Source organism: Gopherus evgoodei, chromosome 1 (assembly GCF_007399415.2).
Source record: "Gopherus evgoodei ecotype Sinaloan lineage chromosome 1, rGopEvg1_v1.p, whole genome shotgun sequence".
Lineage (NCBI taxonomy): Eukaryota > Metazoa > Chordata > Testudines > Testudinidae > Gopherus > Gopherus evgoodei.
The window spans coordinates 19,528,690-19,546,274 of NC_044322.1; the positions used below are offsets into that span (position 1 = coordinate 19,528,690).

The following is a 17,585-nucleotide window of genomic DNA, read 5'->3' on the forward strand; positions in this document are numbered from 1 at the left end:
GCCTCTGTAAAATAGAACAGAATAGAAGTACCACTTACAAAGAGGAAGGTGCAAGAAACTTTGTAGTAGGCATTTATGGGGTAACTGGTAGAATTATGCTCTGAAGCATGAAGGTTTCTATCCCTTCCAAAATTAAAAAAAGATTAATATAATGACTTAGGATATTCTTGGTCTCCCTACATCCCTACACATCTAAAACGTTTGTGAATTTTGCTAAGTTCTTGGCCTCAATATCTTGATGCAATGAGTTAAATGGATTGATTGAGGATTATGTAAAACACTTTCTCCTTTTATTAGTTTTGAATTTGCCACCTTTACATTTCATTGGCTGTCATTTTATCATGTATTACGGGGATCAGCAACCTTTGGCATGCAGCCCACCAAGGAAATCTGCCGGCAGGCTGGGACAGTCCGTTTACCTGCAGTGTACACAGGTTCAGCTGATCGCAGCTGCCAGTGGCTGCAATTTGCTGTTCCAGGCCAATGGGGGCTGTGGGAAGCGGCATGGGCCAAGGTATGTGCTGGCCACCACTTCCCGCAGCCGCCATTGGCCCGGAATGGCGAACCATGGCCAGTAGAAGTTCTGATCAGCCAAACCTGTGGATGCTGCAGGTAAACAAACCGTCCCAGCCCGCCAGTGGATTTCCCTGATGGGCCGCATGCCAAAGGTTGCTGATACCTGGTGTATTATGAGAAAGGGTAAATAGAAGATCTTGATCTACTTTTCTGTAATATTCATTAGTTTTTTCTTATGCTTTCTAAAAAGAGTAGAACCAATCTCTCTGATCATGTCAGAATGTTTCCCTGTCTCAAAATCCTTCTCATCATCAGTCTCTGAATTCCATTGCCTGAATAAGGATTAAATGGGACTGCAGAATTTAGCCCATTGTTCATTCACCACAAAGCACGGATAATTTGCTGGGGTAGGAGAGTAGAGAACGGATATAAATCTCTCTCCATATGCATTTTAAATGGCTCCTCCATTACCATACAGGTATTTTATTGTTATGATTTATTGAATGCCAACAGTGTGCTTGGTCCTGATTAATCATAGAGAAAGACAGCATCTCTGATCAACGTTTTTCCTTCTCAAGGCAGAAGTAATGTCCTCATAAAACTGCAGCCTGGAGGGATGGAAAAGGTGACATTTCAATGGGCATAATGAAAAAAAAAATGGAGTCAGATCTGGCCATTATTTTTAGGAATGGACAAAATGGTTAAAAAATATGCCTTTTTTCACAAACAGCCTTGCAGTAGACCATTCCTAGAGAGGAACCCAAACCAAGACTTTGTGAACCTCCTGGAATGTTTGATTAATCTGTATTCGAAGTTTTAAAATAAAATTTCATCCACCTCTTCATTTCATGATCGAGAGAAGTAAAAGATACTAAAATGCAGTAAGAACACTGGTTCTCATGAGAGTTCCAGGTACATTTTGCAGGCTCCCAAGATTTGAACAGTTTGAATAAGCCTCTGAACTAGACCCTAACTCCACACTAGGGTAAATCACATACCTTTGTGTCTAAATGTTTGCCAAGTGTCTACGCTGAGATTGACAGTGTTGGTGAATTTGAGCTGACTGGCAACCAGCTAACTCATATCAAAACAGGGCCATAAACTCTAGTCTAGACAAATGCTTAAATATTCTTACCATGTGGGGGGAGGGCATTCTAGTTATGGGGGAAATGATGTAACCGCTGACCTCAATTGGTGCAATTACAATCTGGTTGTAAACACTTTGGAGAAAGCTTCTCTCATGAATTTGTTTCCTTCTAGGATTTTGACTACATTTTTGCTCTGCACAGGGGTCAGGACTATGTTGGGGAAGCATGCATGTGAACATGTTGATTGCTTCCTGGCTCATTGGCCAAGTTCCTTCATTCCCCTCCATGACTCCTGTTGCAGAGCAGACTCTCCAGGATTTTTCAGGTTAGGCAGGGCTCAAGGTAATCATTGGCCATATGTTTCGTGTTTTCTGGTATCCATATAAAAGGAAGCCAAAATCTGGCCTGCAGAATCATATGGCCAGAAAAGACTGATTGTGTCCTTCAGGTGTTGATTCAGCAAAGCATTTATGCACATGCTTAAGTTGGACTGTCTTCAATGAAACAAAATTACTGCTTAGGTGCTTTTGCTGAACCTGGCCCTCAGTTTGTTCTCTGAACATTTTCAGGATTAATGACTGCCTCATTCTGGTTTTCTGTGCATGTGGAGTATATTTCTTAGCAAACTATAAGCATGGTATGTTTATGTGTCATGTAAGGAAGAGACAATGTAATATATAATGTTAATAATCCATGGATTTAAAGTCTATAATTAAGCATTGATGAAGTGCTGTCCTTTTGTTGCCAGAGTTGCTTTTAATGATGCTTTTTAATGGTGCTTTTTAATCTATTTGTGCTTGGAATTTATCTAGAAACTTGCATAAAACTAATCCTCCATCTTCCCAGACAGTGACAAATTTTAACAGTGTCAGCTCATACACGCACAATATTTTTCAATACTATCTGGCCCTGTCACCAGGAAATGATGAGGATTCTGCATTTCACAGCAACAGGATAAGCTCTGCCCTTCACACTAGATTACAGAAACAAACATTTTGTGCATGGAGAGTTCTGCACAGTTTTAAACTGGTAAAGACAGAACTCTGAAGAATGTTTAATAATATTCACTTGATCTGTTACACTGAGCTACAAAACTCACTAAAGTCCTTGAAATTCAGTAGTGCAATAACTTGCATACCCTAATGGCATGTTTCCATACTGTACCATCATGCAGTGACTGGCTTAAAATGATCTCACTCCCTTATATTATACTAGTTTTGCAATGCCTAAAATAAGTTATATACTATTGAACACTTCAGGGTTTTTTTAACAGAATATAAACACAATTGCTTAGTGGCACAATTTCAACAAACAGAATTTCTTTAACGCAAAGTTTACAACTTATTTTTTTCCATGTAGAGCGTAATCTTTTTTTTTTATAGCCAGTTATAAAGAGGCAATCATATGTAATTGCAACTGGTGAGTTAAAATGACTTTTCTTGATGTAGAGATCTACAAAGGCTCTGAGGATTGCACAGATAGATGGAAAGAGCAGACTGTCAGCGCAGACTGAATAGTGCTTCCATTTATCTTCCTCTAGGGGTGCTATTGAAAATATAGATCTTAAGAAATCCCACCCACAAAATCCCTGTAATAGAAGAACCTTGCTGTTTTACACACTCTAGTCCATGCACAAAGCAGTATTCTCACCTCATTTCCCCATAAAAATATAATAATATATGCAGTGAGGGGGGTCTCGTTACTAAGACCTCATTACTTTTAGTAATAAATAAGGGTAAATGAACAGTGCACGATGCTTTATCCTGGCTTTGAATTAAACATTACAACATGCTGGACATTTTCAAGCTACTTGAGTCTTGTGGTTTGGAATCCCAAAATATTTACAGATGGAAAAATCACCAAAAACAGTTGATCAGCATTCAGTAAATTACTCTGCAAGGAAGATCTTCTCTGATTAACACTGTTTTAACTCTATCCTATGTTTCTAGCAAGTCAGCTTTCTTCCCTTTTTAATTATTTTCTATATGTATTATTAATTTGCTACTTCTTTACTCAATTTTCAGTCTTCTAATCTGGTTTCAGAGCTCTATTCTGCCACTGCATTATTTGGATTTTGGAGAAATAAGGCTGCAATAATTTCTCAAGCAGGAGAAAAACCACTGCAGAGCAATGCATTCTTTTGGTCAACTTATTTGTGCTGTAAACCAACCTCGACAGTGGGCAACATACCACATGGACCATATTACCAGCCTATAAAAGAAATATAACTGCACCCCAAAACTAAAGCTGTAGGAAGATGAAAGAAGTTTTATGGATGTAAAGCCTGATTTTAAAGGGTAGCCATTTTAATACGAATAACCAGAGATTGTGCTAAACTAGTTGGGAGAAGTTCAGGTACATCAGGCAATAGCTACCTATTGCTGTCGACTTGCATCAATGACCAGCATTCATGCACTAGTGCCATCCTCAAACGATTACTTGCAGCTCAGTGGAATTTGTGGGTTAGTGCAATGATGGAAAATTAGATAAACAGAGGATGCTGTTATGAGGCAAAACAGTAACCAATTTTTTTTAAAAGAGCAATACTGTAGGGGCCCACCTTCTTTGTTTCCTCTTTTCCTTCATGAGGATATAAAGGTGAGACTTTCTTTTATCTGCTAGCGCATACTGTGTCAAAGTTGACAGGAAATTTGTATGTAACTTAATTTGTACAACTCAGCTATGATGCTCAATGCAAAGTCTTAATAACAAAAATAATTCCAGAAAGTGAACTTAGTGTATGTAGCCAAATAATTTATATCAATCTATCAACAATGTTTTCATTAAATTTTAAGTTGAGAAAAAAATCCCCAAACAACTCTAGCACTGCACACAAATTAAAATTCATTGTAATCAGAGCATTCAAGAAGATCAATACATTATACAGAGGGAGTGCTTTAGCAGCAATTCATCAAAATAATTCAGACCTAATACCCTACAGAGAGTTTTGTAAAATATTCCTCAATTATTTTACAATCCTTGAAGTTTAATTAATCACATTATCACACTTGCCCAGAAAGACACTGGAGTAAATTATCTATGCAGAACTGAATCACTCAAACCATTCAACAACTTCCAGATCTCAATTTTTGTGGTATACGAATTTAGGACAGCTCCAAATTCTCTGTTTGGAAAATGAGCAATTAGTAAGTGCAATCAAATCAGTCAAAAGAGATGACTGTTTTCTTTGAAGAGTCATAGTTTTTTCCTTCTTCTGTCAAAATTGTTCTCTGAGCTGCGTAAATTGACAGCTCCATTAGAGTTCATTGAGCTAAACAAGTTTATGCCCCCTATGGCTTTAGCCCCTAGTCTTTTTGGGAATGCTGTAGTTCAAAAACTAACTTCTGCAATCACATATGTGCAATTAGCATTTGCACAATTTAAATTGCTCCTCCAATTGTATTTGCACTTTTTAAACTTCTCTTCCAATAAAAAGTATCCTTAGCATCTCTTGCATCCTCCTCTCCATTTTCAAGCAGTAATTTTATTGAGCAAGTCCCATTATATTTACTACATTGACAGTGGCTGTGAAGTCATACTTTGCCTCTACTAACATATGGGGTTGTGATCCATTATAGTTCTTCACTTCTCTTCAGCAGTTAACAGTTATTCTAAGAGTGTTGTCTCTGGAACTTCAAGTCATTTCTGGGTCAAGGGATGCATTATCTGTATGTTACCTCTTAAGGGCTGGTTTCTCCTAACTCACAAGGATAGGTCCTACAGAAAGGCTTTCTGCTTCTGACCTCTGATCAATAGTAGAAGAAAAGGCAGGCTATGAAAGACGGCTAAAATTCTCTATGTGAGAATGCAACTAATTAGAGATGCCATTCGCATCTCACAGATGTTCTAGTAGTTATGGAGGCAAACACCATACATGGTGAAAATGCAGCCGGAGTTTCATGGAGCCATCAGTCCTGTGGCTGATAGGGAGTTGAAGATAAATCTAACCGCTAGAAACTGCTAACAGAGAAACCGTTTCTCATGAGCAGAAATGTGTTTCTGTTAAAGGTTGTACTTTATGTGTCAATCACAGAATACTGTGTCAGTGGACAGTAAAATCACTACTCAAGCTAGTGGCAATTACAATGCTATTGATATTGAACATTCTTAATTTTTCAGGAAAATATAGTAAGTGGCAGAGACATAAAGAACATTTTGTGACTGAATTTTAAAATTTTGTGACTGAATTTTAAAATTTTTTGAAGACAAATGTTTTTGAAAGTGATTTACTATTATTTATAATTATTTATAGTAACTAGTATATCATCTTATATTCCACACTAAAATTTTCCTTTAAATTTTCTCATTATCCACATTCTAAAAGTCAGGAAGCGTTTGTTTGAATTATGAATAATCACATTTCTTTTCAGCATTTTGCAATGTTCACCTAATAAATACAGTTATTTTTCAAACCTGTTCTGTTGCTAAATGAGTACAGCATACAACTCTTTTGGTGTGTGTAGTCTATATAAATAGTGACCCAAAGTAGGGATAGGTCATTACAAGTGGCTCTGGAGCCATCCTTATAACTGATCTTAACATAGTGAAACTACCAGCTTGTTAGTACACCTCTACCCTCATATAATGCTGTCCTCGGGAGCCAAAAAATCTTACCGTTATAGGTGAAACTGCGTTATATCAAACTTGCTTCGATCTGCCAAAGCGTGCAGCCCCTCCCCCTGGAGTGCTGCTTTACCGCGTTATATACGAATTTGTGTTATATCGGGTCACGTTATATCGGGATAGAGGTGTACCTTTTTGTTTGGGCCAGAACACCAGCCTGAGTAGAACTACAACAATTTGTAAGAACTGTAAACAAATAATCTATAAAATTCCAAAGCCTGTTATTTCTATGTGTAAGAAATGCTCTTTTAAGGTCATCCCTGTATTTATCAATTTATCTTGCCAGCTGATGTACATATGCACTCATCAGTCTTTTCAGTCCAACAGACCACTAAGATTTTCTCAGCCTTTTGGTTGTAATGGATGTGATCTTGATTTTTAGAGAGTACGCCCTGACATAAAACATTGGTAGGCAAAAAATGCCTCAACTAATTGGGTCTTGGGAAAGAATTATACATGTGTTAAAGAACTTGTCCACACCTCAGATTAATCAAGACAGTAACAGTATCTTTGCAAAACAGCATTGGTACTAATAAATGTCTTCTGTCCTTGCAGAATAAGGTGTAGCCGACTCACACAACAAACTTCTTACTCAGTGGGGATATGGAAAAAAGTGCCTGCCATCAAACAACAAGGCCCAGTTTTCAGCAAGGACCAGCTATCTTCTCCTGCTGCATCATTTTGGCTTGTGTTCTTTACAGCATGGCCTTGTCTTCTTTCCTCGGCTAAACAGTTCCATATCAGGTAAAAGTCCTTTTACTTCCCTTAGGATTTTCATCTCAGTAAGGTACATAGAATTTGAATCTCTCTCTGGCTCATCACTGGCATTGCATGGCTGGTGAATATGCATACTGACAGCACCTGACCCAACAGCTTGAGGTCCATGTCTCAGAGTCTGTCCACCGGTTCATGGACTTGTCCTCCAACCACTCAAAATCTGCTACCTGGACTATATGAATGGCTAAAATATTGCGAATACTAGACTCTATCCTACAGCAGCTTGGTATAATGCCAGGATTCAATGACAAATACTTGACTTGAATGGGCTGGTTTCCCAATTGGCTGGAAACTCAGGGAACTCTCATGAGTCTTCAAAATAACAAATAATAGCAACAATTCACTCTTATATGACAGTGGAGTCTCTTAAAAGAGTTGCTTTGTCTCAGCAGCTGTGGAGAAGAGGACTGATTTCTTCATTGTGATGCACTGGCTTTGCTGAGGGTACTGCAGCAAAGACAAACACATTTAAAGAGTCTCCAGTTGTAACGCTGTAAATCTCCAGAGTGAAATACAAACAACAACTAATCACACTCATTAATAATACTCTCAAATTCATTTGCATCAGTAGAATCTCGCTAAGTCACACCAATTATTGGGAGTCCCATAGTGAATTACTGAATTTTATGAATTCACAAATTGTGGACAAATATAATATAAGATCAGGAGAAAACATCACAAAATATACTTTATTAATTTCTTTGAAAACTGCAGTTTAATTTTATTCCTTTAAGAATACTGCATAATGAACTTTTCATTCTACCAGGAACTCAGAAGGGATGTTAAACAGCAGCTAATAAAACTAGACATTTTAAAAATTAGAAAGTCTGGGTAACTTGCATCCAAAAGCTGTGAAAGAGCTGGCTGAGAGCTTTCTCAACCAGTAATGTTTATTTTCAAGAAGTCTTGGAACACTGGGGAAGTTCCAGATGATAGGGAGAAACTAATGTCATGCCAATATTTACTAAGGGTAAATGGGATGACCAGAATAACTTGTAGGCCTGCTACGCTGACATTGACCCTAGGCAAAGGTATTATAAGATCAAGTGGCTGGAAGATGAATCTAGACAAATTCAGACTAGAAATAAGGTGCAATTTTTTTACAGTGAAGGTAATTAACCATTAGAACAACTTTCTAAGGACTATGGTTGAGTCTCTATCACTGTTAATTTTAAAATCAAGATTGGATGTTTTTTCTAATGCCATGCTCCAGTTCAAAGAGGGATTAATTTGGGAAAGTCCTATCACCTGTATTATACAGGAGCTCAGACTAGACGATCACAATGGTCCCTTTGGGCCTTAGTACGCATGAATCTACAAATCTAAGCAATGTGCTAATGAAGTTTTAGTAATGCGAGATATCACTGCCACACTTTGTTATTAAACTTTAATGCAAAGAGCACTGCAAGTTGTCTGTGGACTTCTACATATGGGAAACAGAGGTTAATCGGAATCCTTCTCTGTTTACAGGCTCTATCTTGCTGGTCAGATCTGGATGGGTGAAGAGTTTTAAGTGCTGAAGAGTTGAAACACATGGTTAGTTGACCATCAGAAGCTGTTGAGTGACTACTATGTACCATTCTATGTACATACTCCTGCTATGTAACTATCTCTACAACTAGCTTTACAGTATGTCTCATGCTTTTTTAAAATGGACCCTCACTTTCCATAACAATCAGTGTCACCATAAGTAAGTGGCCAATCTTGATTTGTTTGTTTGTGGCTTTTGTGTACATTTGATGCTCCCAATTGACCCTGTCTCTTGTGTGACTGCTGATGGGAGTTCCACCCAGGTGGGCTCCTACATCATCACAGAAGGTGTGGCCAGTTAGGACAGAAGCAGCTGCCTGAAAAGGTTGCAGAAATCATAAGATGGTTACCCTTACCTCCCACCATCTTTTAAAAAAGTGGATCTGGGTGTGGTGGGACTAAGTGGGGGCAACTGGGAAGGAGCATTTGAGACCTCCCCAGCTCTGAGGACAGGGAGAGCTAAAAATCACCCTTCAAAAGGAAAATGAATGAGCAAGTGATGGCCCAGGCCTGAGCTAAGGAGGAGGTCTTGGATGAATGCACACCTATCACAGTATTTGTGAGTAAGAGCTGGGCATAAGGAAACATACCTGTGTGCTTTTGAGAATGTACATTTTAAGGGATAGGTACTGACACAAATGTACTGCTGAATGAACTTTCCCATGAGATTCAGACCTAAGAAATTAGATATAACAGAACCATTGGCACATCACTTCCAAACATAGAATCACAGAAACATAGAATCATAGAATATCAGGGCTGATAGGGACCTCATAAGGTTACCTAGTCCAACTCCTGCTCAAAGCAGGACCAATCCCCTACTAACATATCCCAGCCAGGACTTTGTCAAGCCTGACCTTAGAAACCTCTAAGGAAGAAGATTCCACCACCTCCTTAGGTAACCGATTCCAGTGCTTCACACCCTCCTAGTGAAAAAGTTGTTCCTAATATCCAACCTAAACCTTCCCCACTGCAACTTGAGACCATTACTCCTTGTTCTATCATCTGGTACTAATGAGAACAGTCTAGATCTATCCTCTTTGGAACCCCTCTTTGGATGTAGCTATCAAATCCCCCCTCATTCTTCTCTTCTGCAGACTAAATAATCCCAGTTCTCTCAGCCTCTCCTCATAAGTCATGTGCTCCAGCCCCCTAATAATTTTGGTTGCCCTCTGCTGGAATCCCTCCAATTTTTCCACATCCTTCTTGTAGTGTGGGGCCCAAAACTGGACACAGTACTCCAGATGAGGCCTCACTAATGTTGAATAGAGGGGAATGGTCATGTCCCTCGTTCTGCTGGCAATGCTCCTACTTATACAGCCCAAAATGCCATTAGTCTTCTTAGCTAACTGTCTTTGCAGTCTCTGTGCAATAGTAGATATATTCCAGACCTTTTGCTTCTGGTCCCAGCTAAGAATGCTACCAGAGTAGATTTTGTGGAAACATTTTGTGGTTTCATCCAGGCTGGGGGATGGACGTCCATGAAAAATGAGGATGAGAAACTTCAACCAAATATTTCAGAATCTTAAAAAAAATGTTTGGTTGATGTTTTGTGCTAAAAATTGCAGAGGCTTTTGGAGTGAATATGGTATTCATTTTTTCTCAACCAGTTTGCCCATCTCTCGTCCCCTAGATATTATGGTGACTAAGTACTCTAGAAATCCAGAAATACATCTTAGTGGATTTGCTTCAATTAATGTTGTGCATTGATTTGATATATGATCTTTTCTTTTAATTGAGGAGGGAATTTATTTGGGTGGATACTGCAAAATCAGAAGAGCTCACATTAAATTCACAAAGTGAATTTCATTTCATTGGGTAATGAATATTTTTGTAAGTAGCACTCTCTACATATTTTAGCATTTGAATGCTCATTTCAGTATATAGCCATGGTATTTCTGAGATTCTGAATTGAACAGCACCCTATGCAAAAAGTCATTTAGGATTCTAACAGATGCACTACTTTATTTAGGCAAGAGCAGTCTCTTCATCTGTCATTTTGCAGCTGACGTGAAAGCTTTGAATGGAGCCATGGCATTATCTGTTTGACAATAATTTGATGGAACACTACATTGTGGTATAAATTAGTGTCAAGAAGCAAAACTTTAATGATAGGGGCCCTTCCTTGCACTGGTGACTTAAATAGCACGTTTCCTTAAAAACTCAACAATGACTCACTCCCTATTTAAATAAAACCCCTCTATGCTATTTAAATATGTCATGTAGTTCTGGTGCATATTTTCTTTGATTGCAAGTACTTTAGTGTTGATTTGAATAGGTTCCAAACAAATTGTTGAACATAGTACTGATTTATTCTCTGAAATTGTTACTTTATACACCATATTATTATGGAGAAGTGTTTGACCATTAAATAAAAAGGTGCCCATACAGTATAGTTGGCAGAATTAAAGTTGAGAGCGCTTTTCTTTTCCACCTTGGAGATGACATCAGACCTGGGTAGACTCAGGAGTGGAATCTTAAATGTACCCTGTGAATTTAATATTACCATTTAAAATGCAAACCCAAAAAGTATAATAAAAGGCCTGACCACAGAGAAAGTTTCTGATGGATTAATGGCCTCTACTGGCCCTTTTAATTCATGGTCAGATTCTCAGTTGCTGTAAATTGGCATAGCTCTGTTGACCTCAGTGGAGCTATTCTAGTTGGGTTCACCTGCGGGTCTGCTTTCATACATTTTAGAAGTCATTTATCCATGCTCCTCACAAATCAAGGAAATATGTCCCCCTAGAATTCAGATTAAATGGACTTGCTGTTAATTTATACCCTATTGTAAATCAGCTTAATTTAGATCCGTTTTCAAACAGACATGTCAACCTGATAGTCTGGGGGCATATTCTTCTTGTATATACATACATTGCATTCTGAGTGCTGTATGGAGCCCAGCTCACTACCAGCAAGATAGTAACAATAAAGAAGAACAAATTATTGGTTTATTGTTATTTTTTTTAGAATTCAATGCTCGGAGCTCATGTGTATCGACTCTTAAAAACACAACAGTAATTTAAGATCAGTGTCCAACAAACATTTCCATCTGGATTTACCCCAAAACTAAGAGCTTCCACCAAATCAAACCAGCTGCTGCTTCCTACTACTTAGAAGAAGCCTGGGCGAGGAAATAGGCCTTGCAGCCTGACCTGAACATCAACACATTTGGACTCTAATGATCCAAAGCAGGAAGAATATTCCACAGCTGAGGCTCTTTCATGGAGAATAATTTCCTTGAACCCACTTACAGACAAACCATGGAGCTGTTAACTTGAGCATTTTGAATGATCTCAGCTGCCCAGGTATTGCATGGAGAGAGCCTGTATCTGAAGTACCCATGTTTCAACTCATTTAAGGCTCCATAGGTTAAAACTCGCATCTTAAATTGCACCTGGAAATGAACTGGAAGTGAGTGTTGATTCCAGTGTGCCCATGTAACATATTTCTTTTATAACATAACCCTTCACAGACAGGCACCGTCTGCATTAGCGGAAAATTTCAGAGTGGTCTTAAGCAGTCGCCTCGCAGAGTACATTATAATAATTGAGGTGACAAAAGCATGGGTTCCTTTGGCAAAAGCTGCACCTCCTTCCACCCGGCACAAGTACTAAAATGTGTGCTTGACCCTGACCTGCATCAAGAAGCATACAGAAGCAAATTCCCTCTGATTTCAATGGCCATTGGGCCTGCATATCTGAGGGCATCCAATTCGTAAGCCCTAAAATGCATGCCCTGGCTCCCATTTATTTCAAAGTGAATTGGAATTTGTCCCTCTGTAATTTCAATGCAATACAAACACAGCTAAGTAATGAAAAGGTATGTTTTCTGCACCTTTACATAGTCAAGTCTTTTCTCACCTAGCAGCATTTAGCCAGCTGAAATCAGTCCCATTGCAACCATGCCACAAGTGGTAAGGACCAAAAGAAGTAAATGAACCTTCCCTAGTCTATCTCCAAGGCCAGACTGTATCTCTTTCTGCTGTTCACCTACAATCGTTCCTGCACCCTGAATACACATGTTTTCTTGATGACCATTGAGGGCAAATGCTTCATTGGGAAGTAGTACTTGGTTAATGGCAGGACAAAGTATGGTTGCAAGATTGTAACCGGTTCACAGCAGGAATTGAGGAAACTGAGATGATGAAAAAAGAGAACGTATCAGGAAAAAGAAGAGCAGGTAGATGAGGGCAAAAGACTGGAAGAGTGTATAGAAGAAAGGAAAACATGAAAATGGTAGAGAAGGGATAGAATAGTCCTATGAAATAAATCCCTGGAGGCTTAAGAGTTGCTACTAATGACCTTATTTGTATTGATAGCTTCATCTCTGAGTATGTAGCTTTAGCAGCAATTCTGTTGTCTTACTGTTGTGACTAGATATAAATACAGTATGTTAGTGGCTATGACTTTCATCAGAGTGCAAGAGATTTCGAATGAACATGTTCAGGAAAATGTAATAATTTATATTTCTTGTTTTTTTTAAATGATCTTATTTCCCTCCCTTTAACATGCATGCAGTTGACTCAGCTGATTCTTTCAAGCTAGTAATTATGTTTACTTATATTTGGTTTGCTACTCAAAATGGTCTTCACCCATAGGCAACTTTTTACCTGAAACAGACCTACCATGAAACTGCGATAACACAGGAGCGCATATCTGCTAATCCTAGGTGAAGTACATCCCAGTGCAGAGGTGAAATAAATTAAATTGGCTTCCATTTATCCTCCTACTAGTATTATTCCACACTCAGAAGACCATAATTGCTCCAAACACTCACATATTAGCAAAATTTACCTTAGAGTTTCACCAGACGATCCCCTTCTTTTCCATAGGTTGACCAGGCTACTTGAACGGCTTGCAGCTGAAGATGACTTTCCATCCCCTACGTGCATGCGGACCACAGTGGAGGTGGTGAACGCGCTGCGTACGTTCCTTTCTGGCTTAGCAAGGATGATGTACACCTTTGGCACAAACATGCAGCCGAGGGCCACAGTGGCACTCAGGCTTACAGAAAAACACATGGTGATTATCTTGTAGTTGCTACCAAAATATATGGGCACAAAGGCCAGCCAAATGATACAGGTGGTATACATTGTAAAGGCGATATACTTTGCTTCATTGAAATTAGCCGGGACATTTCTAGTCTTAAATGCATAAAAGGTGCAACTTAAAATTAATAATCCATTGTATCCCAGGGGAGTTACGACACCCAAGTTGGTGGTGTTACAAATCAAGTAGACCTCTCGGATACTTGGATAATCATGCATTATATCTGGTGGCTCCATTATGAAAAGGGCAACAATTATGCCTAACTGTATACATATTAAGATAAATGCAATAACCAACTGGGCACAGGCACTCATGAACCTAGGTTTCTTTGTACAGATTTTCTTCTTGCTGCCAGCTAGAATTCTTGCAATGCGATTGGTTTTAGTTACTAGGGCAGAGTAACTCATAGCCGGAGACAGACCGATGCCAATTCTTTGAAGGTAACAATAAATCCTTTGAGGCTTTGCAATGAGACAGAAAGTACACAAGTAACCCAAGCAGATGCCAGCGAGAATAATGTAACAGAGTTCTCGGCTGGATGACTTGACAACTGGGGTATCGCGGTACATGATGAATATAGCTGTAACAAACAGGGTGGCCAGTAGACCCAGACAGGAAAAAACAACTGCTGCTATTGGTTCAGGATCACCCCATCTGAGGTACTGGACTGGGATGAGATCACAACCTGTTTTAAAAGAAAAAGTGGCATATTGAAATATAAAGAGTCAGATTTGTATAATTAAAGTTTCTTCTTGTTAATTTTATCTAATTTTAATCTTTCCAGAATTTTCAGAGGCTTATGTATACAGAATGACAATCAACTAACGTTAAGATGACATTGCTAGGATGGGACATGAGACATTTTTCAGTGTTATCTTATTTTAGTAACATAGATCATCTTATTTTGAGCCTGTGATGACATCTTCTAAAAAAGGCCAGTACAAGCAGACATTTAGAGCAGGAATTTCAAAAGCACTTAGCACAGGCCTACTTCAATTAACTTCAGAGGGAGGAGAGTTAGGCCACTCTGAGAGCTTTTGAGCAAGCCACCTATAGCCATGCTGTGTATTCTGGCTTTTTATTTGTAATTATAATAATTTATCAGCCATTTTCACAGTCATATTACATGAAATTGAAGGTAGTTACTCTGTAGTAATATACAGCTCAGTGAGGCACTGCATCTTCAGCATGTTCGGGTATGTTATATTCTGTGGACTATATAGTTCTATGGGAACAGAGATGACAGGGATCTTGCTTTGTCTCCGGCTGCGGGGTGGCTGGAGCACCAAAGCAAAAAAAAAAAAAAAAAAAAGCAAACTTGCGGGGCGGCCAGAGCGGCAGAGCAAAAAAACCCATTTAGGGTGGTCAGAACGTGAGTGCAGGGGGACTTCCGGCACGGCAGACGTGCCCCGGGCAGTGGAGGAGAGGGGGAGGAGCAGGGTCAGAGAGAGAAGGGGGGCGGCCAGGGCTTCCGCCGTGTCGCCTGCCAGGAGGGCTCTGCTCCGCTCCGGTCTGCGGGGAAGGAAGGACACGGGCTGCCCTGCCAGGCTTGCTACAGACCTGGCACCAGCTAGGGCAGATGGAGGGCGCAGTCTGCTCCTAGCGGGGTGCTCCCCACCTCCAGAGCAGCAAACCAAAAAGAAAAAAGAAAAAAACCTGTGGGGCGACTGAAGTGGTGAAGCAAAAAAAAAAAAAATTTGAGGGAATCTGCACCTTAGAATCTGCCGCCCCAAGCATGAGCTTGCTTGGCTGGTGCCTGGAGCTGGCCCTGTTTGTCTCTCAGGGGCATGGAAGGACAGAGGGCTGCTTCCTCAGCACTGTTACCCCTTTTTCTGCTCTTCTTCTTGGGTGTTCTATGGGATCAGAATGCACAGCTGGGGTGTAATGGTGGGTCCCAATAACAATCACTCTCTGCATCATTGTATCCTCCCTTCATCCTCATGAGACATTTCGCAAGTAAGGCCTTGTCTTCACAAGACAATGGCACTGAGTTGACTAAACGGGTTTAGAAACCAGTTGAGATAAATCAGTGCAAAGCCTTCTCATGGACACTTGTAGTTTGGTCTAGTGTTTATATGGGTTTAGTTTCAACCAGTAAGGAATCAAATGAAGCTCAAGATAATTCACTTTTAAACCACATTAAGGCCATTCACACGCAAAGATTGCACCAATTTAACAAAACCAGCTCCAAACCGCTATATATAAATTTTCTCATGGAGGCAAGGCCTTCGTTAGTGCTGTCTCTATTGTTAGCCTTGATTTGGCTGGTTTATCCTCTGCAATGTGGAACTTTTCTGGGGTGATGGGCTGTTCCCAGGGGAGCAGCTGGGTCGGGAGCTCTTGGCAATATGGCTCCATTAGAGCTTTGTTGTGATAAGGGCTGATTGACATTGCACAGGGGCCTCTGAATAGATGCACCTGCCTCTGAGAATCCAAGGGATCTTGTTTATCTTGTGGCCAAATACCCAGCCAGTCCTACAAGGGGTACCACAGCCCGCTCAAGGGAAGATTAGTTGAGGAAATCTGAGGTTTCCTTCACAGAGCCAGTGGTGCCAAATCTTGCCACTTGGTTGCAGGCCTTACAATGTGTGTTATTTTTCTTAAAGCCTCAGTTGCTGGAATCCATAGACTGTGTGGGAATCTGAACTTTCACTTAAAAAAGGGTAAGTCTCTAACCCTCATGGTTACAGAGAAAAGCTTGAACACGTGAAATTAATTAATCGTAAAGACTCACAAACCAGAAGGAAAATGAAAAGAACCCCAATATTTATTTATTTATTAAAACCACAGCATGATTTTTAAGCCAATCTCTTGAATTTCTGTAGACTGATTTTGGATTTTTTAAGGATTGAGCTTAGCAGTACTGCCTGCGCTATGCAGGAGCAGTCCATATAAAGAATAATATGGCTCTTGGGCCCTTTACACCTGTTCCATGCCTACATAATTCAAACACTGATTATTTTGCAAATTATAATTTTAAGGCCACACAGTTTGATTAGCTATTAATAACATATCCTCCTGTCAATTACCACTAATAATGATACTAATAATATTTAATCAAATTATTATAGAAGTAACGGTACAAAAATTGCATGTCTTTAATAAGAGCTTACAGCTCAAAATGCACTTAGCTACCATGATGAAAGGTGCTCAAGGAAAACACAAACTTGACAGAGAGGACACTAATGGATGCCCTGTAATCTTGCATTAACAAGTCATTCCATTTTCCTGTAGTTATAACTTTAACAATCAACCCTACAGCGAATGAAATATTTCCTAAGCAGGAAACTAACTACTGTTCTCATCAGCTTCCATGTTGCCAACCTATGACTCTCCAGGCTGGAAGAGATGACTCAGTCCCTTTTCTTAGCTAATAGGGGAGGATATGGAAACACTTTGTATGTGGTTGGACCCGGGAAGTGACAGAGTAAGGAGGAGCAGGCCAGGCCGGAGGGCTGCATGGTGAGCCAAGAGCTGTTTATATCTTATCCAATCTATGTGTTTATTTAATTTTTTTTTAAGATTTGATCCAAAAACCATTGAAGTTAATGGAAAAACTCCCATTGACTTCAATGGGGTTTGGGTCAGGCCCATACTGCTCCCCACACTGAATGCCCCTTATATAGATGAATAGCTCACTACAGTCAAAGGTATCTGACACAACACAGCTGACCTTAAGAACATAAGAACATAAGAACGGCCGTACTGGGTCAGACCAAAGGTCCATCTAGCCCAGTATCTGTCTACCAACAGTGACCAATGCCAGGTGCCCCAGAGAGAGTGAACCTAACAGGCAATGATCAAGTGATCTCTCTCCTGCCATCCATCTCCACCCTCTGACAAACAGAAGCTAGGGACACCATTCCTTACCCATCCTGGCTAATAGCCATTTATGGACTTAACCACCATGAATTATCCAGTTCTCTTTTAAACGCTGTTATAGTCCTAGCCTTCACAACCTCCTCAGGTAAGGAGTTCCACAAGTTTACTGTGGGCTGCG

The 17,585-nt window shown here is 39.8% G+C and overlaps 1 protein-coding gene across 4 annotated transcripts in view; it reads right to left on the reverse strand.

Moving 5' to 3' along the window:
* GRM5 (glutamate metabotropic receptor 5) overlaps positions 1 to 17,585 on the reverse strand; it is a 370,943-nt gene that overhangs the window by 19,065 nt on the left and 334,293 nt on the right. For 3 of the 4 annotated variants that reach the window (XM_030559058.1, XM_030559048.1, XM_030559067.1), the window contains exon 8: positions 13,331 to 14,270. In XM_030559058.1, coding sequence (XP_030414918.1) covers positions 13,331 to 14,270 — 940 coding nt within the window. Of the gene's footprint in view, positions 1 to 7,215; positions 7,452 to 13,330; positions 14,271 to 17,585 lie in introns of those variants that run through there. The other variant, XM_030559077.1, reaches the window with a different exon arrangement.